Below are 25,648 nucleotides of genomic sequence, written 5' to 3' on the forward strand. Positions count from 1 at the left end.
TAGTTAGAAGCAGGGGCATGAATATTTCTTACGCCAAACCTTGAACGGACTGTTGCCTTGGTTAGGATACAGGTCTTCTATGACCTACTGGCTAACTGGTCATAAGATGTGTGGATATTAGAGATAGCATATAACACACAAAGTCATATGAGAAAGTAAGTAAACTTTTGAAAATATATTTGCACAAATATTCATTTGAAGAGTTTTGATAGATAAAGGTGACGTCCATCCATCCATCCATCCATCATCTCCCGCTTAATCCGAGGTCGGGTCGCGGGGGCAGCAGTCTCAGCAGGGAGGCCCAGACTTCCCTCTCCCCAGCCAATTCATCCATCTCCTCTGTGGGAATCCTGAGGCATTCCCAGGCCAGCCGAGAGACATAGTCCCTCCAGCATGTCCTGGTTATTCCCTGGGGCCTCCTCCCAGTGGGACATGCCCGGAACACCTCACCAGGGAGGCATCCAGGAAGCATCCTGACCAGATGACCGAGCCACCTCATCTGGCTCCTCTCAATGCGGAGGAGCAGCGGTTCTACTGTGAGTCCCTCCCGAATGACCGAGCTCCTCACCCTATCTCTAAGGGAGAGCCCAGCCACCCTGCGAAGAAAACTCATTTCGTCCGCTTGCACCCGTGATCTCGTTCTTTCAGTCACTACCCACAGCTCGTGACCATAGGTGAGGGTAGGAACCTAGATCGACTGGTAAATCGAGAGCTTTTCCTTTTGGCTCAGCTCTTTCTTCACCATGACAGACCGATTTACATAAATGATATAGATACCAATATATACAGTAAACTGGTGAAATTTGCAGATGACACCAAGGTGGGTGGTGTAGCAGATACTGAATTAGCGGCTCAGCAGCTACAGCGGGATCTTGATTTAATTAGTGACTGGGCCGATACCTGGCAAAGGAAATTTAACGTTGATAAATGTAAGGTACTCCATGTAGGGAGCAGAAATATAAAGTACAGGTATTATATGACTCCCACTGAAATAAAGGTAGCTGATCATGAAAAAGACCTTGGTGTGTATGTTGATGCTTCCATGTCCCATTCTCGCCAGTGTGGGGAAGCAATAAAAAAGGCCAATAGGATGTTGGGGTATATCTCCAGGTGTGTGGAGTATAAGTCAAGGGAGGTAATGCTAAGATTATACAATTCCTTGGTGAGACCTCACCTAGAATATTGTGTGCAGGTTTGGTCACCATATCTTAAAAAGGACATAAAAATGATTCCTGGTCTTAGAGGAATGTCATACGAGGAAAGGTTACTTGAGCTAAATCTGTTCAGTCTCAAGCAAAGGAGACTGAGGGGGGACATGATCCAGGTATATAAGATTCTAACAGGTTTGGATGCTGTTCAACCAAATAGTTGCTTCAGCATTAGTTCAAATACACGAACTCAAGGCCATAGGTGGAAATTAGCGGGAGAACATTTCAAACTGGATTTAAGGAAGCACTTCTTTACACAGCACGTAGTCAGAGTATGGAATAGTCTTCCTGATAACGTAGTGCAAGCTGAATCCTTGGGTTCCTTTAAATCAGAGCTAGATAAGATTTTAACAACTCTGAGCTATTAGTTAAGTTCTCCCCAAGCGAGTTTGATGGGCCGAATGGCCTCCTCTCGTTTATATAGTTCTTATGTTCTTATGATGCAGCGCCCGCATCACTGCTGACGCCGCACAAATCCACCTGTCGATCTCCCATTCCATGATTTCCTCACTTGTGAATAAGACCCCGAGATATCTAAACTCCTCCACTTGGGGGAGGGCCGCATCCCCAAACCCGGAGAGAGCATTCTACCCTTTTCCAGCTGAGGACCATGGTCTCGAAAGTGCTGATTCTCATCCCAGCCGCTTCACACTCAGCTGAAAACTGCTCCAGTGAGAGCCGAAGGTCACGGTCCGATGAAGCCAACAGAACCATATCATCTGCAGAAAACAGAACCTAATCCTGAGGTCACCAAACCGGACACCCTCCACCCCCTGGCTGTGCCTAGAAATTCTGTCCATAAAAACTAAGAACAGAATCGGTGACAAAGGGCAGCAACCCTCACCAGAAACGAATCCGACTTACTGCTGCCCATGCAAACCAGGCTCTGGCACCGGTCATACAGGGACCGAACCGCCCTTAAAAGGAAGCCCGGCACCCCATACTCCCGGAGCACCCCCCACAGGACTCCCCGAGGGACACGGTCGAATGCCTTCTCCAAGTCCACAAAGCACATGTAGACTGGTTGGGCAAACTCCCATGAACCCTCCAAAACCCTGTGGAGAGTATAGAACTGGTCCACTGTGACGTCCATCCATCCATCCATTTTCCAAACCGCTTATCCTACTGGGTCACGGGGGGTCCACTGTGACGTAATCTAACAAAATCAAATTTTGACTGAAATTCAACAAAATTGAGCAGAAATGTACATTTTCTGTGTAAGATTCAATATTCCTTTATTTGTCATGTATGTAGTTATACAGGTACATCATGTAGTGCGATGCACAATTCCAGGTTCTAGATGTAAGGAAAAAGTAAATACATGCTTACATTTAAAGCCCGGTATTGCCTCCATTTGCAGTAAACCTCTTGGATCATGTGTTATAAATATATATCAGGTTATATAGCAATTTATGCTCTCATGGGAGCATTTTTGCCCATCCTTCCAGGGCATTGCTATGGATGTGCAGGGGTGGGAAGTCCCCACATATGAGGATTCCCTGGCACCCAACAATTTCACCAGTCATTAGTGGTTTAACTGAATGACCAACCCCCCGATCTGGCTTGATGGTACAGTGTACTTCAATGGCTATGACTAAATAAGGCCAGTTGAGTACAGAAGATTTCCAACCATCCATCCATTTTCCAAACCGCTTATCCTACTGGGTTGTGGGGGGTCCGGAGCCTATCCCGGAAGCAATGGGCACAAGGCAGGGAACAACCCAGGATGGGGGGCCAGCCCATCGCAGGGCAAACTCACACACCATTCACTCACACATGCACACCTATGGGTGATTTCGTAATTCCAATTAGCCTCAGCATGTTTTTGGACTGTGGGGGAAAACCGGAGTACCCGGGGGAAACCTCACGACGACATGGGGAGAACATGCAAACTCCACACACATGTGACCCAGGCGGAGACTCGAACGCGGGTCCCAAAGGTGTGAGGCTTGCTAACCACTGCACCACCATGCCGCCCCTACAGAAGATTTGACAAAAAAAAACTAATAATGACCTAATAATTTGATTCTAATTTTTAGGTTTTATGTAGCTATAAATGTAAGCCTGTATTTTTTCCTCAAAGTAAATTAGAATCTTTTTTATTTTAATTGTATAAATGGTTACTAAATGTAAATTTGTAGTGTAACATATTCAATTTCATCATACTTATAAGCATTGTTGGAATAAAGATGTAATATTTCTCTGTCGAGATATGTCAAAAAAGACAAACTTTTTATAATGTGTATTTACTTTTTCCACATATATCTACATCCCATTATGAAGTCCATCAGAGTCCGCAATCTTAAAAGAAATAAAAATAAACTAGTATGCAACAATATGGTTTCAAAAAGTAAACATGATTTCATATCATAAATACGAAAAATAATAATTTAAAGCATTTGTTTCTTTGACTGGGGATTAAAAATATAAAAAATTGCCTCGTTAAATCTGTCTTTAAGAACTATTAGAACAAACCATAATTTAAGGTCAAAGTCATTCAGCCCCTAGATACACATACAAGAAAAAGTGTGTGAGCCATATGGAATTATCTGGATTTCAGTATGAATGATCTTTATCTAAGTTACAATAATAAATTTTTCTTTAGCAAGCAATTATATTTCCATATCTTCTTCCATTTTCCATATCTAACATTTCCATATCTTCATTGCACAAATGGTTTAAACAGTGAAAATCATAGATCCGAAAAGTATGTCACCCCCTAGAATGATGATCCCTTGAAAAGACAGTAATTGAATTTGGGTGCTCCAATCAATTCAGGCATCAGTTTGACCTGCCCCATGATATAACAAAGAAAAACCGTACAATTTTGCTTAGCAGCTCCTCATGACAGAAATCAATTCAAGTACAATATGGCCTGATCGAAAGAAATTTCAGAGGACTTCAGAAGAAGAGTTGTTAAAGTTTATAAGACTGGAAAGGGTTACTAATTTCTAAAGACTTGGACCTCTATTAGGCCAGAATCTGACAGTTTATGAGCAGAAGAAATCCAGCATTTTTGTAACTCACCCTAGCAGTGGGTGTCTGCAACGATCACGGTTAGAGCATGGTATGCAACACTGACGACATTCTACAATATTCCTGGGTCAATATTCTGTGGGAAGATGAGACAAAACTTGAACTCTTTGGAAGAAACGGAGAGCGCCAAACTGTGTGTGTGTGTGTGTGTGTGGGGGGGGCAGCATCAAAATCACCAACCTTGACCTTCCAGATTGTATTTATCTATTGTTGTGACATAGAAGATCTGACCACATTCTATAATTACTGCAGAGATCCAAGTAATTCCAACAAACTCAAAACCTTTTTTCTTCAAATACACGTTTGTTTCTAGAGCTGACAAAGATGCTAAAGAATAAAAGATCTGTTTATTAAAGTCAAAATCCCAATTATGGAGTTTCCACCTGTGCAACTAAACTACTTCCCCAGTATAAGATGCCTTTTCCCTATTTCAGGCGCATATATGATGAAATGAGTGGTATGTTTGTATCTGAAATAAGGTTTGTAAGAGCTCTGTAAATTTTTACATCTGTAAATGTCTATGAAAATAACTTCTTGTCAGCAGTGAATGCTGATGATCCTCACTGGGTGTCCCCATCCACTCCTTGGTGATGGACTAATTACTCATCTTAGTCACACTCAGTTTGAGCTGTAAACTGGACTGTGTCACTGCTCTGATAACTGTGATGTAGTATAGTCAGAACAATGAACTTGCTAACCCAAGACAATTATGTTTGGCATTAAGGAACATAATTCTTAATTATGGTAGGAATTAATGGAATACAGTGCACCTATATTTTCACAAAAAAATGAAACTGTTAAAAGAAAGATGTGTTGTAAATAAAAAAAAATAGTTAGATATGTCATCGTTCTTAACGTAGAGGTTATTGTTATTCGCATTTAAATGTTCTGCAACTTTGGATGTTGGATATTTGTTCTGTACTTCTGTGTTCTGCATATGGTACAGTATAGTTTAATTTGCCTTTATAATTGACCTTAACATTTTCTATGACTTCCTTTGTAGTTATGGTTAAATAGAGTAATTATGATTTAATTATTTCAATGTATTACTTTTTATGTGGCTTATTGTTCCATAGTTTTTAATCAAAAACACTTATTTTGATTGGATCTTGATGCAAAATGTGTATATTCCATGTTTTCATAAGAACAGGGACACAATTTGTAATGCATCAAGGGACTGAATTTTCAGTGTGTCCTCATAACTTTATAAAACTGAGAAACTCACACTCAGGTTAAAAATTACCAGTCAACATTTTTCCTCCATTGATATGTCATGTATCCTCTAATTTGACTTTACATGTTCCCTCAATGTCCCCCAGGTATCTTCTATGTTATTTGGTGGCCCTAAATTGCACGGGTTGTGTGAATTGTGTGGATGAGTATATGCTTGTATATGCCCTGTGATGGACTGGCATCCTAACCAGGATGTACCCCTGCTTTGAGCTGTATGAGGCTCCAGGCCTCCCCAAGTGACAACCACCTGGAAGATTAACGGCTGCTTATCTGTGATCCTGTGCTGTTCTGGCTTTTTTGAAAGAATTAAGGTAAACAAACCATAAAATATAGAAACCATAGAATCTTCTGTCACCACATCAGTGGCTTACATTCATTAATGTAAATATCTACTATATGTCTTCATCGATAATTTACAGTTAACTCTGGACCGACATGGAACAAAACCATTCTTGTCATTTAAATACAATAACCATCACATATCAGTTAAACTCATATTTGCTAAAATGCAAAAGTAATTGCGGTACCATATGAAAAATACATTTTTATCGTCTGCAACATTGCAGACTGTCCCAAGTACTGAAAAAAATATCCAAAGTAAAAGTTCTAAAGACTTGGAATTGCAGTGACTTGGAATTGATCCGTAAAGTAATATCAAGCGTACTTTTAAAACATAGACTGACAAAAATGCTCCGTAAGGAATGTTGGTCTGTTCAACTTTATCACGTAGGCCTAATATTCGTTATGTTTATCATAAAAAACACCTGATCATGGTCAGTAATTTGACCTTCCAAATATGGCATCCCGCTACTTAGCTGTGTCATTATTTACGTACAAGGAAACGGGTAAATCTTTCGTCATATCCGGAAAAGGGGCCGCCGGTCACGTGAACAAGGCTTACTTCTCCGCTTCTCCGATGTGTTTAATATATGATAGATATATCAAGAATGGCATCCTTCCTCGAGGCGACGCGTCCGGTGTGCTTACGGACGCAGTGTGAATGTTTTTGGGCTGCCGCCGACACGCGCGCTCGCCGGGGACGATTCTTTTCAGCTTCTCCCTTCGGGTGTGGGTGTCACGTGACCCGCACGCGGCCCCGCTCGCTCGGAAAAGATGGCGACAGTCGGGTAGAAAGCAACGGAGCGCGACAGCAGCAGCAGCCGCAGCAACCTCGAATCAGTCGCGGTGACTGGAAGCCTCTAGATCGGACGGGTAAGTAAGGTTACATCCCTCCCACACGGAGTCCGAGGTCTGAAGACAGCTGCCGGCCGATTTTGTGGGAGTTGAGCGCTTCTCGGTGGGAGCAGCCCGGCGCCCTTGGTCACTAAGCTAGCTGCATCGCGGAGTAACGTTAGTTTTGTTTTTGTGTGGCCCGCTGAGAGGTGACTGTGCAGGACGGCGCCGACTAACTCGGGGTGGGGGGGACTGTGTGGCTCCCGAGGTGGCAGCGCACGGCAAGTCGTGTTGTCACCTAGATGGCCACAATTCCGTGATGTTCCATTATATTAGCTTAGCTAAGTGAGATTTTTGTTGAGTATTGGTGCTTTTAAATACGACGGTGGTTTTTTAACGAAAACCTCGTTTAATCCTCATCTTTGGCGGAAAGTCCTGGGGCTACACGGTTTGTTCGTAGTATCTGAACTAGCTCATCAGATTAGTTGGTAGATCGTTAAAATTGGGCAAATTTATCGTATTTATTAAACAAGGAGGCGATACTGCTAGTTATCTAGCCGATGGGCTGCATGCGTTAGCCAGTTAGCAGGGAGACTGTATGAATCACCAAAACGTTTTTTTTTGTTTTTTTATTTATTTACTCACATTTGTCATTATTTATCTACCTTGACATATTTGACGTTTTAGTCACATTGCGGTTCTGTTGATTTTTTTTTTAACTTGACACTGACTAACCGATGGCATCCGTTGGCTAATGAAAAATACCGGACAAGTTGTGGCCCAATCTTCAATTAGCTGGTCACTTTCTTTTCCGTTATTAATCTGGCTTGAACGGTTTAATTTTCTTGTAATACATCGGTACCAATTTGGCAGTTTAAATGTTGCCTTGGTAGCTAGGCACTGACTTCAAACCCGGAAGTTTTTGCATGCGAACACGTGTTTCGGTAGAGGTTATGACCACTTGTAGCCGGCTGTGAATGACCTTTTCTACATAGAAGGCAGAAAGGCGTCGTTTGTACAGTCAGAATTATTTTCATGGTGAAGTCTACTTCCGACTGTGAAAAATCGGCGTTGTAATGGTTTTTTTCTCATGTATGATGTATTTAAAGAATATAGAGACCCGAAAGTTAAAAGCCTGCCACATGCTGGCTGTAGACGTTGGATTTGCTCGTGAAATTATTTAATGTGGTGTTTAAATATTTGTAGCAGTCCGAATAAAAAAATAAATAAAAAAAAACAATATAGACGACATTTGGATGGTCTGTCTTTGTGTTTTTCCCTCCAAAAAATTAATATTTTCATTTGGTTTTGTCTACACCAGGAAAATGGATCCTGGACAAGACTTGCTGCTCGCTGCCTTGAGTGAAAGTGGGATCAGCCCCAATGATCTATTTGACATCAGTGCCATAGACATGGCGCAGCCCAGCAATGTACAACAGGTAGTGAACCTGAGCTGTATTGTAATCAGACAGATGAGCCGCACCGCTGTAGCTCCCTTATTTGGTGTCAGTATGATTGCATTTATTTAAAAAAAAAAAAAAGAGAGGGAGGAGAAAAAAACCAACCTGGACCACAAGATAGGACTGATCACTATGGTGGAATATATCTTGAAGGGAAATTACACTACATTTTGGTAATGTTGATACTGCCTTTGCATGCTGCTAAGAATCCACGAGAAGCCTTAAGTGTTTTCTTTGTAGTTCAAGTAAGTTGCTAATTGTTGGTAGTTTCATACTGTTCATGGTAAACATTTTTCTATTATATATATATATATATATATATATATATATATATTATTCTATATATAACACCATTCAGACACTGAAAACCAAAACCTAGAAAGGGGGTTTCAGATGGTGATTGTTTTCCTTCCCATATGAATGAATAAGTTTCTAAACTACAGGATGTTTATTTTTTGCAATCTCCATTTTACATGTTCGGGAGAGAACTTTTAATCATTATATTTTTCCTTTTCTAATCCCTCCAGTCTGTTCCAATAAGTGCCCTGGATCTCGGCGTGGGAGCAGAAGCAGGCGGGGTGCTGAGGCAGGAACCGGCTGTGCCCCCCACCCCCCCAACCCCTACAGTCACAATTAGGGTGTGTTTTTTATTTTTATTGTGGCTAGTTTCTGTGCTTTCAAATGAGGATTATGTTCTTATCTGGACACAGTCTTCTAGGGAATTAACATGCTTTTAGTGCATTACCCTAAATAATTGTTCTGCGGCCTGTCACTTTTCATTCATATTTAAATTTTGTGATAGATATCTCCTGATATATTAGGTGTGGATGAAATGGTAATTACAGAGCGTTTCTAATGGTGTAGTGCATTTTTGCTGTGTTGGATGGCGCTGGTCTAAATATGCAAACATCCAGGATCAAAAGTAATTTATTAAAACATCATAAATATCAATTATTTAAGGTAATTCACTTTATAGCGCAGATGTTTTCCCCTCTCTCTACTTCTGCTGACATTCTTTCTGAGACGCACAGTATTTCCAGATCATAACTCCTCTCCTTACGTGGGAAGAAAAACAGAGCTTCCAAAAAAGATTTTTTTATTGCACTTGCCTTTAGGAAAAGAGGTGCTTTTCTGAAGTGGAAAACAGCAGCGTATCAGGTTAAGATATTGTATTCATCTCAAGTTTTTGTTTACTGTCCTCCTCATACCAGTGACTTTTAGTGGTGTTTTCTGTGGTGAGCTGGAAGGCTGTAGGGTCAGGAAGGATGATGAGAAGAAATGTCCTTAGTGGCCACATTTTGCAAGAAGTGAATGCATACATTTGAAACTGAGTGTCCTGGTACATAATTTGAGGTTTTAAGAGCCGTTTGGCGTGGGATTAGGCCCAATGAGCTGTTTTATTGATTCATAAGCCCTTTCTCTGTCAGATGGTGTGTAAATGTTTATCTTCCCTGTAACCCCTGGTGGAATTGTGGGCAGCTGTGCTTTTTATCTGAGCCGGGTGTGTATTTGATACTCTATTTTTTTTTTATTGTACAGCTCTGTACATTGATGTGGGATTGAGTCAAACACATATGCAACTCGTTGAACTGTCCTCTAGATACTCTTATCCATCTGTTTTCAGTGCCTGCTTTTTATTCCTGGGTAAATTTCATGTTTGTTGTGAATGGCATGTTGGCATGAATAATGCATATTCTGAGCTGTCTGATCTTTCAGCCGCTTTCAGAGCTAAACTCTTTCCCCTTTGCTCTCCTGTCACCTGGACACCTGCAGAAGCCTCAGCCGTCGACCACCACGTTCGTCCTGAATCAACTGAATCAGCTCCCATCCCTGGGAACGATAGTCGTGACCAAGCCATCTGTTGGCCCAAGTACTACTTCCCGACAAACCTTAACTGTGGCCAAGGTGATCAACACGTCCTCCACCACCGCGCGGGCCAATTCCACGGCCGCCACGTGTGAGGTGGTCTCATCCGGCAAGGACCAGATCCAGCTGAAGGACCTTCTGAAAACCAGCAGCCTGGGTGAACTCATGAAGCTCAAACCTCCACCGAATATTGCCCAACCTGTTGCCACAGCTACCAGTAAGTTTATCTGGATTGGATACAGTTGCTCTTGAGCTCCTTGCGTTGTTGGCCTTAATGATGTTGCGTGATATGTGACCATTCCGGCATCGTTCCTTGCCTGTCAATGGCAGAATAGACCTCTCTCAATTTTGACCTGAACCTAAGTGATACCTACAGTTACCATGGATACGATTTCAGCTTGTCATTCCTTTCTTGGTTGCTTAGCGGCAAATGAATGTTCCCTATGGACCCAATCACATCATTGATTGAAGGTGTGGGATATTTTGTTTGGCTTAAACATACACTTCTTGTTACTTCCTCTGTATGTTGTTTATATAAAAAAAATATATAACATGACGTGATGTATTAAAAATGTCATCTGGGGTACTCTTAAAATTGTAGTATTTTCAGATGATCCATACATCACACTGTGACGTTGTGTTCCATCTACTTTTCTAGAAATCATTTTGGTCTCAACCACGATGGTAAATAAATCAGGTAGGGCGGGTGTTAGGGCGACAGTGGTGGTCACGGAGGTGCAAAAATTCATACATGCACCCTGGTATCGCACAAGTAAAGGGGAAATCTGGGGCTGCAGGTGAACAGTCATTTTGAGATCCTGGAGTTTCAGGAAGAAAGTGGCACCTTCTAATATAAATTTGATTTCTTTGTCAACCTCATCCTTGCCTTGTTTTTTTTCCCCCTCCCATAGCTGATTTGAACAACGGCTTGAAGAAGGAAGTGTCCAGCAAAGATGTGGCCCGCATCTGGGTCAACGACGACATCAAGATGAGGAGCTTTTCCCCCACGAATGTGAGCCCCCCCCCCCCCCCCGACTTTGCAGCTGTCTCTTTATGTAAAAACCGTTTACATAACCTCCTCCATGCTGAGGTGGGGAGGCCACCTGGGTGTTTGTTTTCATTTGAATAAATACCCAGCGGGAAGGCGAATGAGCTTAGTGGTGGCATGAAGTTGAATTAATTACAACGCTTTTGATCCCTAAGAATAACGTACACCTGTTTCTAGAAGGCCCATGGGATTAAGGAGGAGGAGGAGCCTGAGGAGGAGGAGGAGGAAGAGCTGGTGCATGCGGAGACTTATGCGGAGTACATGCCTATGAAACGTAAGAGTGCCCACTGGCTTCTTGAGCTTCTGAGTGTCACACGAATATTTGGTTGCGTCTGAAGAATTCAAGTGAGATGTATGTCTGAGGGAAGCGGGGTAGCGCAGAGGTGAGGAACGGCGGGTCAGATGTAAGTGCTGCTAGGTGAGGTTCCATGTTAGGCTCTGCTGTTGAACCCTTGAGAGAGAGATTCAAGCAGATTATCTCCATGAAAGTAATTCGAGATTAATTGTGGATTAAGCAGCAGTGTGTATCTGTGCGTATGTTGGGGAGATGTAAATCAGCCCTGATAGTACACTCCATCACCCCTCCAGTGAAGGTGGGTCTGCGGCATCCAGACCCAGTGGTGGAGACCAGCTCCCTGTCCAGCGTCTCCCCGCCGAACGTGTGGTACCACCTCTCCATCCCAGAGGAGACCATAGACAGGGGCTGGCTGTCCGCCTTGCAGCTGGAGGCCATCACGTATGCTGCCCAGGTAAGGTCCCCATCTGTTGATCCCCCTCCCACAGTACTCAGCATCTCAACATGCTTTGTTTTAATTGGTGGTTTTGCTTCTACTTCCAGCAACACGAGACATTCCTACCGAACGGGGACAGAGCAGCATACTTGATAGGGGACGGCGCAGGTGTCGGGAAGGGCAGGACCATTGCTGGCATTATCTATGAGAACTATCTCCTGGGCAGGAAGAGGTCGCTATGGTGAGAGAGCTTGTTGCTTTCAAGCCCTGATTCCTTTGCAATTTCAGTGATGCACTTCATTGTAACTATGGGCTGTTTGCTGTCCAGGTTTAGCGTGTCTAATGACTTGAAGTATGATGCGGAAAGAGACCTGCGAGACATCGGGGCGAAAAATATCCAGGTTCACTCCTTGAACAAGGTAGGTTGGCAAATGCGCGTCGAGCCGTTTTTGGCAGCTACATAAGTCTGGAAAACCAAAGCCGGCTGTTTTTTTCTTTGTGTCCTGCTGTTTAGTTTAAATATGGGAAGATTTCCTCCAAGCACAACGGCAGCGTGAAGAAAGGGGTGATTTTTGCCACATACTCTTCTCTGATTGGCGAAAGCCAGTCAGGTGGGAAATACAAGACGAGATTCAAGCAGCTGTTGCACTGGTGTGGCTCAGACTTCGACGGTGTGGTATCCTTTTCGGAACCGTTCTGTTATTGCGTCGGGCACTTAGCAAGTCCTTGCCAGCAGTCTTCGTGGGGCTATAATGATTTCCTTAAATTTTTTTTCCCCATCTTTTTGCCATGTATGTTTGGCTTGTTCCTTGAGTGACGTGTCAGATTGTGTTTGATGAATGCCACAAGGCAAAGAATGTGTGTCCCATTGGATCCTCCAAGCCCACCAAGACGGGTTTGGCTGTCTTGGAACTGCAGAACAATCTGCCGAAAGCACGAGTGGTTTACGCCAGCGCCACAGGTGAGATGTTCCTCTGATGGAGGTGTGTTGTGTGAAAGGCAGGTGAATTTCCTGAATATGAAAGGAGATGAAATGATCATGCATGTTGCCTTTTCAGTGGCCCATATTAGCAAGTGATATTAACAACATGATCAGTGATAAGGTTTGTCTGATTTTTGTAGGGTTATTTGTAGCAAACGTTTTGGAGGGGTTTGTTGCAGTGGCTGCTCGGTGACAGGATGGTGGACTCCCTCACCCCCATTCTCGCTGTGTTACAGGTGCATCAGAACCTCGGAACATGGCATACATGAACCGGCTTGGCATCTGGGGGGAGGGGACGCCCTTTAAGGAGTTCAGCAACTTCATCCAAGCCGTGGAGCGCAGGTGAGCAGTGGAAGACCCGGTTCTCCCTCTGAGCTGAGCTTTGGCCTTGGTGTGCTGACCAATTGTAAACTGACAATCAATAGCCGTCCTAGTGTGTGTGTGGCTCCAATGGAGGGATGGTTCCTTCCTAATAACAAAACTTAAAAAGCAAGTACTGAACAGAGTGATTGCAGTTTAACATGAAAGTCCTCTGTTAAAATGGTGGAACAAGTGTTAAAATCCCTTACAGTTAATCTGAAAAGGTTCCTGCTTCTTATGCTTTCTGCATTTTCTAGGTCCTGAAATGTTCTTCACACAATACCTTATGTAACTTGTGGTTTCACCTCTGTCATCCTGGCTTTCAACTTGAACATATGACTGTTAATTCCTTACACCTACCAGATGAGGAGTCCACTGAAATAGAATTTTGTTCATTTTAAGGGGCGTGGGTGCCATGGAGATAGTTGCCATGGATATGAAGCTACGAGGCATGTACATCGCCAGGCAGCTGAGCTTCGCTGGAGTAACTTTCAAGATTGATGAAGTTCCGTTGACGGGTGATTATATCAGGATGTACAACAAGGCTGTCCGTTTGGTGAGTCCAGTGTGACTGTGTGGTTCTGATTTGGGTTCCGGTGGCCCGTTGGAGCTGGTCAACATCTAACGGGGATGCCATGTCTCTGTGCTTCGCAGTGGGTCAGCGCACGTGAGAAATTCCAGCAGGCGGCCAACCTGATGGATGCCGAGCAGCGCATGAAGAAGTCCATGTGGGGCCAGTTCTGGTCGGCTCACCAGCGCTTCTTCAAGTACCTGTGCATTGCCTCCAAAGTCCGCCGGGTCGTCCAACTGGCCCGGGAGGAGGTCAAAAACGGCAAGGTATGGAGCCCCCGCTTTTTCCCCTCGCCGCAGTTATTGGGTTAGGCCACTTAAGGGTTGCCTGACGTCCGGCCTCTCTGCAGTGTGTGGTCATTGGCCTCCAGTCGACAGGAGAAGCCCGCACCCTCGAAGCCCTGGAAGAGGGGGGAGGCGAACTCAATGACTTTGTTTCCACTGCCAAGTAAGTTTAATCCCCCTCCTCACCAGCCAACAGGAGACGGGGTCCCTGATATCTCACATCTCGTATCTGCTGTCCTCCACCCCGTGTCATGAAATTATTCTAAATGAACAGCCGGAGGTTTCCTTAATTTTTTTTAGAGAAAAATAAGCCTAGGTATTTGTAGCAATTTAGTTTTGAATTAACAGAAGGTTAACATGTATTTGCATTGTCTTTACTGTATTGAAGGCGGAATAATGCTTGGTTTATTTAAAAAAATAGTTTAAATGAGTTTTTATATATGATGTTTACTGGAAGATAATGCTGTATAATACTGCATAGTCAGGCAGCCTGGGGGCTTGCTGGGCCTGTTTTGTAATACGGGGTAATATCACACATTTGCACTGACACTCAGTGCCTCTTGTATGTCACAGGGGTGTATTACAGTCTCTGGTGGAGAAGCACTTTCCCGCCCCAGACAGGCAGAAGCTCTTCAGCCTCCTGGGCATCGACCTGTCAGCCAAGAAAACCCCCTCCCCCAATGACAATGCAGCCACCGACCAGAAGGGCAAGAAACGGAAAGGTGAGCACACCCCCCCCCCCCCCCCCCAAACACTTTCTTGGCAGCAGTCCCTGGCTGTGCTTACGGATCCTATCAGCCAGACTTGCAGTGGCCAGAGACCATCCTGCCCAGGAAAAGGTGGAACCGGCAGCCAGGTGGCCCATAGGTTCAGCTGCCTTCAGTTCATGGTGTTAAAAGATAATGTATTTGTGGGTGAAGCGATCCATTTAATGTTATCATCTGCAACAAAAAAATCCCCTGCATATACTTGCAGAGTGAAGGTCCTTTTAAAAGGAAAAAATCTGCAGCTACTGTGCGTATAATCCTTGTAGATTCGGCCAGCCTTTTCAGTTTGCGATCTCCGCCCGTGCCTGATTCCCACATACTCATCTCTGCTCCCATCAACAGCTGCTTTCGTTTCGCAATGCAGGTCACAAGGTGTGCGTTGCTTCTAGCTAAAAGCTGCGGGGTGTCTGCTTTATCAAAGGCCTCTTGCCAAGGGGTGGTGGGGGCATGGAATTCTAATGTCCAGTTACTGTGTCTTAGTACACTGCTTGTTTTGTCTTGTTGCAATGAACGCCTAAGATGAGTAATATTCCATGTTTTAAGTGGGATTCAAAAGATTACTAATTGCCTGTAGAGGAAGTTTTTAGTGTTTCAGGCCTGAAGTCGTAAGATTTTTTTCTATATAATAAAAACAAATGTGTGTGACTAATGTATAGGTACATTTTCTAGGTTTCGTTTAATATTGAGTGATCGCAGTTAATTTGGCGATTGGATTCTTCTTTTAAAGAGTGATTGTGTTTTCGGAGCGATGTTAGTGTCACGAAGCTCTGAGTTGAGCCCCATCCCTCCGGTGTTGATGCGTTCCAGGCCAAGAGGCCAAGAAGGGGGCGAAGAAGCCGCGAGTGTCCGGCGGCCTCTCTGGAAGCAGCTCGGAGGGGAGCGCCAGTGACTCTGAGCCCTCCGACAAGGAGGTCGACAGCGACGACAACAGCTTCAAGTCTGTCAGCTCGGGGGATGAAGACGACTTCAACCCCTTCAGGGATGAGTCTAGTGAGGATGAGGAAGACGGTAAGCACACACAGTTCTGATGACGTAATTATGCTGAACGTTCGCACAGCCTCAGGTTATCCAATGAACCGTGCCCAGAATGGAGGTAGTTTTGGATTAATTTATCATTGTCGTATTCAGCTTTTCAAATCACGTGTACTCCATTTTTAAATCTTGCGATAACTGATAAAAATCTGTATTCCATAAAAAAAATCACATTCTGTAATTTGGCCACAAGACGTGTGTATATATGCATGTGTATGTGTTAAGATATTTGTTTCTGCTCCTGTGAAAATGGGTTGTTGCAAAGGATCTTGTATCAGAAAGCCCATCATGGCTGTGCTGTAAGCTTAATAGCTTAAAAACACAATTAGTAATTACACTAACCAAGAAACAACTTTGCCTTAAGAGATTTACTTAAGGGCAGTGCATCACCCAGGTTCTCTACTGGGTGACTCTTTGGCCTCTCCAGTCTAGATTTGTGAAATGTGCTTTGATGGACATGTAAGGTTCTAAATTCATGCTCGACCATATATCCATTTTTGGCAAAAAAAAACCCTTCCTGTTAGCCGTTTCTACCTTTGAGTGAACCTTGGTTTAGTAACTTCTTGGTGGTTTTCGTAAAGTACTTGCATGACGCATTGACAATCAAATGTTAAGCACATCTTTGAAGGAAGTCTTCTCCACTGTGTGAAATTATAGCACTTTAGCATGAATCTCATGATTTGCATTTGTGCACATTTTAAGCTCATGTTTGTTTGATACACTCTGATAGGCTAAGAGAGCCAGTCCTTAACGTGTGGACCAATTGAAATGCATGGTACTGAACTTGGCTAAGAATTAGCCTTGCTTATCTATAGGAATTCAGCTGGATGATGGAGGACAGTAAGGATTCATGATGTTGCAGCCCTTATTTGAGTCTTTTCAGCAGAAACGGCAAATGACTTATTTAAATTTACGGGGTCCCCTTTCTCGTTTGCCTTGAAACCACATAAAAACTGCCAAATACCTAATGGACAACTTCTTTACCAGGTCACTCACCTTTTGCTCTAGATTTTGAACTAGTAGCTGCATTAATTAGTGACGTAAATATGTGCCTGTATAACATTAGATGTAGCCTGCATTTGAGTCCACATTCTGAGATTTGTCACTGCAGTTAAACATGCATATGCAATTACAATAAAGTTATCATTTCAGAACATTATTGTGCATTCCAGTTGACATGACAACAATGACATCATCCTCATCGCCCAAACCGTAGGCCTGTAATTGCAGGTGTCGGACTGTATGAGTCATTTACTGCACATGCAATAAGCTACTAGAACCTTATTTTCGGTTCTTTTAGTTTATGCAGTGTACTTCATTGCAATGTCAAACTCATGTTTCATATGAGTCACTGAGTTCTGAATTCAGAACTACTTTTCATTGATCCAAGTATGTTTCCCTTTTTCCAGATCCCTGGTTAATACGAAAAGAGCACAAGAAAGGCAAGGTGAAGGAGAACAAGAAGAAAAAGTCCATCGACCCAGATTCCATCCAAAGTGCCTTGCTGGCTTCTGGCCTGGGTTCCACAAGACCTACGTTTACCACTCCTGTTACCAAAGCAATATCCAGCTCTTCGTCCAGTAATGGTCAGTGGACCTGTGGTTCAGACCAGTTCCTTTGAGTGCATTGGGATGACTAGAGAAGAATCTACAAAGGAAAACTTTAGGAATCTCATTAGTGTGAAGGTTTTCTCTAAAGTGAGGCAAGACTTTTTTTTTAGTCTTTTCTGAAGTACGCAAGCGTGATGTCATGGCTAACTTTACTTGTTTGCAGAGGATCCCTGCTCTGATATCCTTACACACTATAGAATTAGTGTGTGAAGAGTCCGTCATCTGTGGAAAATGAGTTTGCTAAATAGTTAGAACGATTTGGCGTTTCTCAAATGTGCAGCCAAGAAGGAGAGCGAGAGCAGCGGCTGCGTGACCAGCCAGGATGCGGTGGAATGCGCTCAGCAGATGAAGCGGCAGTTGCTGGAGGAGCTGGAGGACCTGGCTGAGGACCTTCCACCCAACACCCTTGACGAGCTCATTGACGAGCTTGGGGGTCCTGACAACGTGGCAGAGGTTCGCTCGTTATAAAATATAACCAAATATTAATTATATATAATTATATAAGACCAGTCTACCCAGTACTTGAAAGCATTGCTGTATTATCCTTCTGAACCAGGCAAAAAGTATGGTCGGGTTGTTAGCTCTTAGTTGCTGTGATTTGACCCTCAAAGCATTCTAGGTTTTGTCAAACACTAGTTGAAGCAATACTGTTGTACTTTCTGCCTTGTGGGATGTGAATGGGGTTCGAGCCTGACTTCTAATAACATCACACCCCTTCTGATACCCCACAACTGCTTTGTAGATGACCGGCCGGAAGGGTAGAGTGGTCAGCAATGACGACGGCAGCATCTCCTACGAGTCTCGATCAGAGCAGGATGTCCCTGTGGAGATTCTCAACCTCACAGAAAAGCAGAGATTCATGGAAGGAGAGAAGGTGGAGCGCATGTGTCCCTCCTCTTCACTTGTGATTGGGGGAAAAGCTACTCCTGTAACTCACGATTCGCTTCTCCTGTGTCACGTGTAGAACATTGCCATCATCTCGGAGGCAGCCAGCTCCGGTATCTCTCTGCAAGCCGACCGCAGGGTGAAGAATCAGCGCAGGAGGGTCCACATGACCTTGGAGTTACCATGGAGTGCCGACAGAGCCATTCAGCAGTTTGGTATGTTTCCAAGCAGTATGCGAAGTCAAGTCTTCACCCTGGCCCATCCTGCCTGATGAGAGTCGGACGCATGCATGTCAGTCCTTAGCTGTGCAGGCAGCATACTGTTTGTCTGTCCTGAAGGGCTGAACAATGCAGGGAAGATTGAGCGTGTTGAAGTGTTTAAAGAATGTTTCTAAATTAAAAAAAAATGTTCTGCTTATGTGAGAAACAGCCCTGCCAAGTAATTCTGTGCTGGATTTTGTAGCAAGTTCAATGTGACAGGTTTTTATTTATTTATTTATTTATTTTTTCTTTGTTTGAAATGGTTTCATATTTTGGATGTTATAGGATTTTCGTACATTTTTGTAGGTTACATTTAAATGATGTGGTTAACAAGCTTAGTTTAATTGTATGCCATTTACCTGTGGGGGTGACAGGAAGCTGTTTTTGTCTCTTATGCTCTTTTCATGCGGTTATAAAATCAGAAATAGTGTTAACTTGCTGATCTGAGGCTTGTAACACTAAGCAAGTTGACTTGTTAATGAGCCTTCTTGACACTTCTAATTTTTGGGCTCTACTAATCATAGCTCGTTGTTATACAGTATATTTTCATTGTAACTTACATTGCACACCTAACCTGATCCAAGCAGGTTTAAGTGCCAGCTTTCCGCTTACAATGGGTGAAAGTCCTTGCCTTTTACCAAAAATGCAAGGCAACGGGGGTGCTGATCATAAAATTTGTCATGCGGTGAGGGGGAGGGGGGTATTATTACATGGTATTGTCCAAACTCTTGGTTTGCACCATTAATTTGCTGTCGTAGTACCATGTAACATGGCAGTTGGGATTTCTTGATCTGGCTATCTCTGGGTATGTAAACCTTACTTTGTGGTATACCCCACAGATGTCTAAGATGTCAGCCTTATTTCATTCTGCTTAACCCAACCCGGAATGATGCATTACACCATTCCCTCTTTGGGTTGTATAGCCTCAGATTTTCAGAATTCTGATTTAGATTTTGGTATTTTCCCACCAAGTGCTCAGTGATTTGAAATATCTTTGTCCTGATAATCCCTCTTCCCTTTCCTATCTGAGCACAGGTAGAACGCATAGGTCCAACCAAGTGACGGCCCCAGAGTATGTGTTCCTCATCTCCGAGCTTGCTGGGGAGCAGCGTTTCGCCTCCATTGTTGCCAAAAGGCTTGAGAGCTTGGTAATTTGCCTGGTCGGAAGAGATTGGTGCCATGTTTTTGTGCTTGGTATGTTGAGCATCTGTAAACACGTTGGCATTCCTGCTTAGGGTGCCTTGACGCACGGGGACCGGCGAGCCACCGAAACAAGAGATCTGAGTAGGTTCAACTTTGACAACAAGGTAATGGCTTTTTTCCTGTAATGGCTTGAGATGTTTCTCCTTGGGCTGCATTTCCGCTGACGTGCCTTGTCCCCCCTACAGTATGGTCGAAATGCACTTGAAATTGTGATGAAGTCCATTGTCAACTTGGACTCTCCTTTGGTCTCCCCACCTGCCAACTTTGATGGCGATTTCTTTAAAGGTATTGCTGTTGCTTTCATGTCACTTCAAACGGTTGTGTTTTTGTCAGAATGCATCGCTAAAGGGATATTTGGTGTTTTCTGTTCTCATTTGCTCCACTGTGAATTGTAGCTTGGAATGAAACTTGCCGTTATCAACTTTTTTGTCTACAGAAATCCGCCACGGTTTAATTGGAGTTGGATTAATCAATGTTGAAGATCGTTCAGGCATTCTCACATTGGACAAAGGTCAGATGTGGCTTATTTTATATTAAGATAGATCTCACATTTACAAATTCAAAAATGGGGTTTGTCTTCTACTTTTAACATGTTTTTCTTATGGGCAGATTACAACAACATCGGCAAGTTTCTCAACCGTATTCTGGGTATGGAGGTGCAGCAGCAGAACGCACTATTCCAGTACTTCTCAGACACGCTGACAGCAGTCATTCAGAATGCCAAGAAGAACGGTCGATATGACATGGGAATTCTGGGTAGGTCAGCGTTTTCTGAAATGTGGCCTTTCCGCAACGTTGGCTCCTAGCCTCACTTGACAGTAGATTTTAAGCATGACATCTGGTTTGGTTTTCTCTCTCTGTCCTGTTTAGATCTGGGATCAGGAGATGAAAAGGTTAAGAAAACAGACTCCAAGAAGTTCCTGACCCCAGGTTATTCTACCTCTGGACATGTAGAACTGTCTATGGTAAGAGTGCGTTCTCTTGGATTAAAATGCCACTCTTTCATTGATGCTGGTGATTTGAGTTCTACAGACGTTTATGTGTATCAGTACAGAGAGAGCTGCGTCTTTTCCACAAAAGGGGAAAATGGGTTCTGTTACTTGATGGGGAATTCTGTTCCTGTCTCTGCAGGTGAGTGTAGAGAGGGGCATGTCTTGGGAAGATGCCACCCACATTTGGGCCGAGCTGAGCGGACCAGACGATGGCTTCTATGTACAGGTGAGATTGATGTCTTTTTCGTTAAGCTAAGGTCATTGACTCCATGTCCAAAGGTTGAAATATTTTTTAAAAATTACGTCTGTTAGGTGAGGAACAACAAGAAGACTTCCATACTGGCGAAGGAGGTTAACGCCAAAAAGAGACTCTTCTTAGTCTACAGGCCAAACACTGGGAAGCAGCTCAAACTAGAAACCTACGCAGATATTCACAAGAAGTGCAAAAAGGTGGGTGGTGGCTTGTTGGTTACGTTTCGGCCTGCAAGTGGGCTGTGAAGGCACTCTTACTGACGCGCTTCTCCTCCCACTCACAATAGGTTCTTTCAGAAGATGCCAAGCAGCATTGGATAGACCAGTACAATTCCTCAGCAGACACCTGCTCCCATGCTTATTGGTGGGTAACTGCTTCTGCCTTCGCTAATTCTCAGAAGCTGATGATTGATGTTAATAACACCGTTCAGCTGGGTACTTTGCTTTCATTCATTGGCCGTGCGGGGGTCTCATTGGTCTCCACAGGCGAGGGAACTGTAAGAAAGCATCGGTTGGGCTCCAGTGCGACGTGGGTCTTCGCTGCAGGACCTACCACGTCCTATGTGGTTCCGTGCTCAGTGTCTGGACGAAGGTGGAGGGTGTCCTTGCCTCTGTCAGTGGAACCAGTGTCAAAATGCAGATTGTTCGATTGAGAACTGAAGATAGCCAACGAATTGTGGGTGAGACATTTACTTTCTGTCCACGTTCAAGCGACTGTCCACACATGGTTTGTGTGGAATATCTTTTAGCCGGATAAGAGAAGTAAATGGACATGAAATGGTAAATGGACACCCCTGCCCCTCCCCCAGGGATCCTCACTCTGGTCATACATGGACATGCACTTCTATGGCATGACTCGTCTCTGTCTGTGGCAGAATGTTTAGACTGAGAGAAACCGTGTAGTAGGGCTGGGCTTATTTAAAAGTGATATATCGACTTAGTCATAAAATTTTGACAAAATGTGAAGCTTCGATAAACTAAGGAGCATAGGCCGACGTATGCCATCGAACAATCACATTTCAAAAAGGGATGCATTTCCAACCGTACGATGTTCTTTTAAGAACAAATGGCCTGTGCCCAACAGATGCCCAGTTGATTGAGCTGGCAGAGGACACCACATGCTCCCCTTTTGGTGGTAATATGGAAGAGAACACTCCTTTAGAGGAAACCTCAAGTGTCAGTGAAGAAAGAGAGAGCTCATTTTAAAAACAGTGTAGATAAGACGTTGCTGATGTGGCGGTACATGCAACAGACTGACGCTGTAAACTGTAAATTCACCTGGAAACTTGTAACAATTAAAGCTGGAAGTACTCTGAACTTATTTCACCACTTGAAGCTCTGCCGTCCAGTAGAACATACAGAATGCAAGTGCCACAGTCAGCTTACAGCCAGCAGTTAAGGTTTCGTATTTCAATCTAGAGAAATGCGGGACAAATTACGTCCCGTATTAGTTAAGAATAGGACAGAGCATTCAATTTTTCAGTAAGGGTGAGGTGACAACTCCACAAGCAATCTCAAACCCGTTCATAGGATCAATGATTGAGGCCCGCAAATAAAAGCCTACCAACTAACCCTACTGTTGGCGTTTTCTAGTGTTTCGCTCTATAAGTTTATTTTTCTATGATTTGTTTGCAGTCTTCCTTACGCTGTTCTGAATGTTTTAATGACTATTCTAAAGGTAATTTTAAGCAAAAATGGAGCCTTAAAATAATGACTTAAATCATGATGATCAGTTTTGGTATTGACTGAGATGAAGTAAGTTTATTGTGAGAAAATATTTTGCCAGATCATCCAGCCCTACTATGTAGGTTACATTTGTAAATATCTTCTCCATGATTATAATTGCTTTTTGATCGCAATGTCCATCAGAATTCACCATGGTAATGATGCCTGCCCATCCCTGAATGGGCAATGTAGCGATGCCATATTAGGGTAAAATATCTTAAGATATCCGTTTGGGACATTTTCTGGATTCGCCGAATTGTACTGACATGTAACTCTGTCCCAGGCTTGATCATTCCATCGAACTGCACATCTCCGCTCCTCAACATCCTCTCGTCATCCGATCAGTCCCAGCAGCTGGCTGTGAGGCAGCAGCAGATGTGGCAGCAGCTGCACCCGCAGAGCATCAACCACTTCTCCAAGACATAGTGGGGCGCTCTCCCTCCCTCTCTCCCACCCACCCAGTGCCCGGCCCACACCCCACGCTGCCAGCGTTTCCCGCCCAAAGAGTACTTTAAGGAGAGATCAGCTGAGTGCCTCACTCCTGCACGGAGGAGACTTGAATGAAGGAGTGGACGTTGGGGTGGGGCGGGGGGGGACCCCTCATGTTCGTTTTTTTTTGGTCACCTCCCGTACTCTTACCTCTGCTCCTCAGCTTTTGTTTCGTCGGTTCCGTTCAACCTTTTGAAGTGCTTGAACTTTTATTGGTTCTATTTTTTTTTTTTGAAAGACACATTAACAATGCTCAGGGGTTAGTTTGACAAAACAATCACTCCCTCCCCCCTCCTCCCCCAGGGACCCGTGCTAAACGTAACTATAGGATGTGTGGAGGACAGACATTGAAGAAGCATGGCACTGCTGATCTCCCACCCTGTCCTGTTCCCTCCATGGAATCTCTCCGCAGCCTCGAGCCAGTGTAGAAGTGCGGTATCCATGAGCCGCCGTCTGCCTCTGGCACTTTCAGATCTGCAGCGTTGCATGATTTGACAGACCCGTCATTGCATTTAAGGACTACGGTGTTCATTTAATGTGGTCAGATTTAAAGATCTACAATGAACCCTCCCTTCCCCATCTGTGCAAATCTTGAAGATGTGTTTTTTTTTCTCCTTTCTTTTTTCAACTGGAATGTCGTTTGTAGTCAAGCCTTCATCTGGCTTTGTGTTGATCTTTTTACTTTTCTATCAATGTGTTTTAATATTTGCTTAATACAAATACATTTCACGTCGGAGCAAAGGACTTTCTGATATCTTGATTTAGATGCTGTAAATGTCTTCATGGGATAGATTAATGCGGGAATGATGCATTGATGTAAAAAAATGTATAGTTGCATATCCCCCCCCCCTTTTTGCTTAAAATTGATGTTTATAACAATGGAGGGCAATGTAATTTCATGCTTGCACGAGTTGCACTACTGATTTCTTGTACAAAGAATTTAAATCTCTTCAAGAGCAAGGTATTTAAATCTTGCACATGACCAATAAACCTTGAGAACAAAATCACTGTATTTTAATTTATTAAATGTTAGAAAAACGTCCATACTATGTATTTTTTCCTCAATATTCAATCTTATGTACACACTCTAAATTGGTTGTAACACATTCACAGGGTGTTTTTCTTTGAACGTGATTGTCCCTTCTCTCAAAAGCTTAAATTTCATTTGAAGCCGTGAATATGTTTTTGTTTATGAGGCTGGGGGGTGCCTCGTTTCTGACTGTGATTTGGCTTAAAGGTCAGAAACGCAAAAAGCAAACGACAGCAAGTTAAAAAGGAAAACTGCAAGTGGTGGAATTTCATATTATGGGCAGCCGACACACAAATGTCTCAGAATCTCAGTGACCGCATTCAGTAATTGCCAGGCGTGTATTTCTCATTTAAACCTCATGGATTTGCATAGACGGATAGTCCAAGCTGTCGGGTGTCAGCTCTTCGTAGGGGGGTATACGTTACATTTGGGAAGCACAATGCGCCGCATCGACAGGGCGTGCAAAGCCAGGGAGCCGTAACAGTGCCGGGCATTGACGAGCTGCGTGTCGTGTCCCTCCCTCCCTTCCAGCGGAAAAATTTAGCACGCAAGTCCAACGAATCGTCATGGGGCATAAAGAAAGGGGGAGGGGAGATTTACGCGACAGGAAGAGGTTAAAAGTGGCACACATCCCTCTTTGTTAAAAAATCAGAAGCAGAAGCAGCCCTCATGGCTGTGCTAGTGTCATTAACGCAGTATCGATACGACACATTTAGTTTACAGGAAAGAAATGATGGACTTGTGCCTAACAGATGGTCGAATAGTCCACCTTTGAATTCCTTTATACCATGGCAATCAGTTTTCTAAATGATTCTTTTCTTTGAAAATATCGTTAAGCGTCTGACGAAAATGAGACTAAAATAATACTGAACAACTCACAGAAAATAACATCTACTTCAGAAAAAGTACTGGTTCTATTAGACTTAATCATATGTACATTTTTATTCCAGATATTTGTATGGTAATATATCATATACACATTTCTCGAAATATCCATCACACTAATGTTGGTAAAATATGCTCCTGATTGATTTGAGAGCGCTCAAAAGTGTGTGTTTACATAGATATACATACATATGGGTATGTGTGTATGTGCATACATACACACACACATATATATATTAATATACATATACACACACATTACACATAACAGAATGTCTGGAAAGTGATGTAAAGTTATCTGGACAGTGCGCAGTACCTTTCTGGAAAAACTGCTAAAACGTGAAAATAAAAAAATATGTAAAAACTACAATCAACAAAATATGTATATCAAACAAAACACGTATTGTTGGTGATTTTATATGTATGGAGGCAAAAATCTTTTTAAAATGTTTATTTTCCGAAACTTAAGTGTTTTATTTGTATATATATAGTGCGAACACGTTTTGGGTCAAAATGCCACGAATTTACCATTGTGATGATAGATTGCATTGTGGGTGTCAATATAA

At 43.3% G+C, this 25,648-nt stretch overlaps 1 protein-coding gene across 4 annotated transcripts; it reads left to right on the forward strand.

Annotated features, from left to right (window-relative positions):
- The first annotated feature begins 6,326 nt into the window (after nucleotides 1-6,326).
- sbno1 (strawberry notch homolog 1 (Drosophila)) lies at nucleotides 6,327-24,171 on the forward strand. 4 transcript variants are annotated; one of them, XM_048990018.1, is made up of 33 exons: nucleotides 6,327-6,689; nucleotides 7,972-8,089; nucleotides 8,638-8,748; nucleotides 9,884-10,193; nucleotides 10,635-10,673; nucleotides 10,888-10,988; nucleotides 11,202-11,298; nucleotides 11,613-11,773; nucleotides 11,863-11,996; nucleotides 12,084-12,174; nucleotides 12,270-12,431; nucleotides 12,581-12,716; nucleotides 12,974-13,079; nucleotides 13,500-13,653; nucleotides 13,752-13,934; nucleotides 14,018-14,115; nucleotides 14,526-14,674; nucleotides 15,527-15,727; nucleotides 17,161-17,337; nucleotides 17,642-17,814; nucleotides 18,104-18,235; nucleotides 18,326-18,461; nucleotides 19,542-19,654; nucleotides 19,742-19,813; nucleotides 19,895-19,994; nucleotides 20,146-20,220; nucleotides 20,319-20,465; nucleotides 20,580-20,674; nucleotides 20,841-20,927; nucleotides 21,014-21,151; nucleotides 21,241-21,317; nucleotides 21,440-21,633; nucleotides 22,962-24,171. In XM_048990018.1, exons 2-33 carry the CDS (start codon nucleotides 7,976-7,978, stop codon nucleotides 23,102-23,104), a joined length of 4,206 nt encoding a protein of 1,401 aa, XP_048845975.1. In that variant the 5' UTR covers nucleotides 6,327-6,689; nucleotides 7,972-7,975; the 3' UTR covers nucleotides 23,105-24,171. The 4 variants fall into 4 exon arrangements, with proteins under 4 accessions (XP_048845975.1, XP_048845982.1, XP_048845988.1 ...); XM_048990025.1 differs by having other exon boundaries at nucleotides 11,205-11,298; XM_048990031.1 differs by lacking the exon at nucleotides 10,635-10,673.
- The last annotated feature ends 1,477 nt before the right edge of the window (nucleotides 24,172-25,648 follow it).

The sequence above is a fragment of the Brienomyrus brachyistius genome, chromosome 2 (genome assembly GCF_023856365.1).
Source record: "Brienomyrus brachyistius isolate T26 chromosome 2, BBRACH_0.4, whole genome shotgun sequence".
Classification (NCBI taxonomy): domain Eukaryota; kingdom Metazoa; phylum Chordata; class Actinopteri; order Osteoglossiformes; family Mormyridae; genus Brienomyrus; species Brienomyrus brachyistius.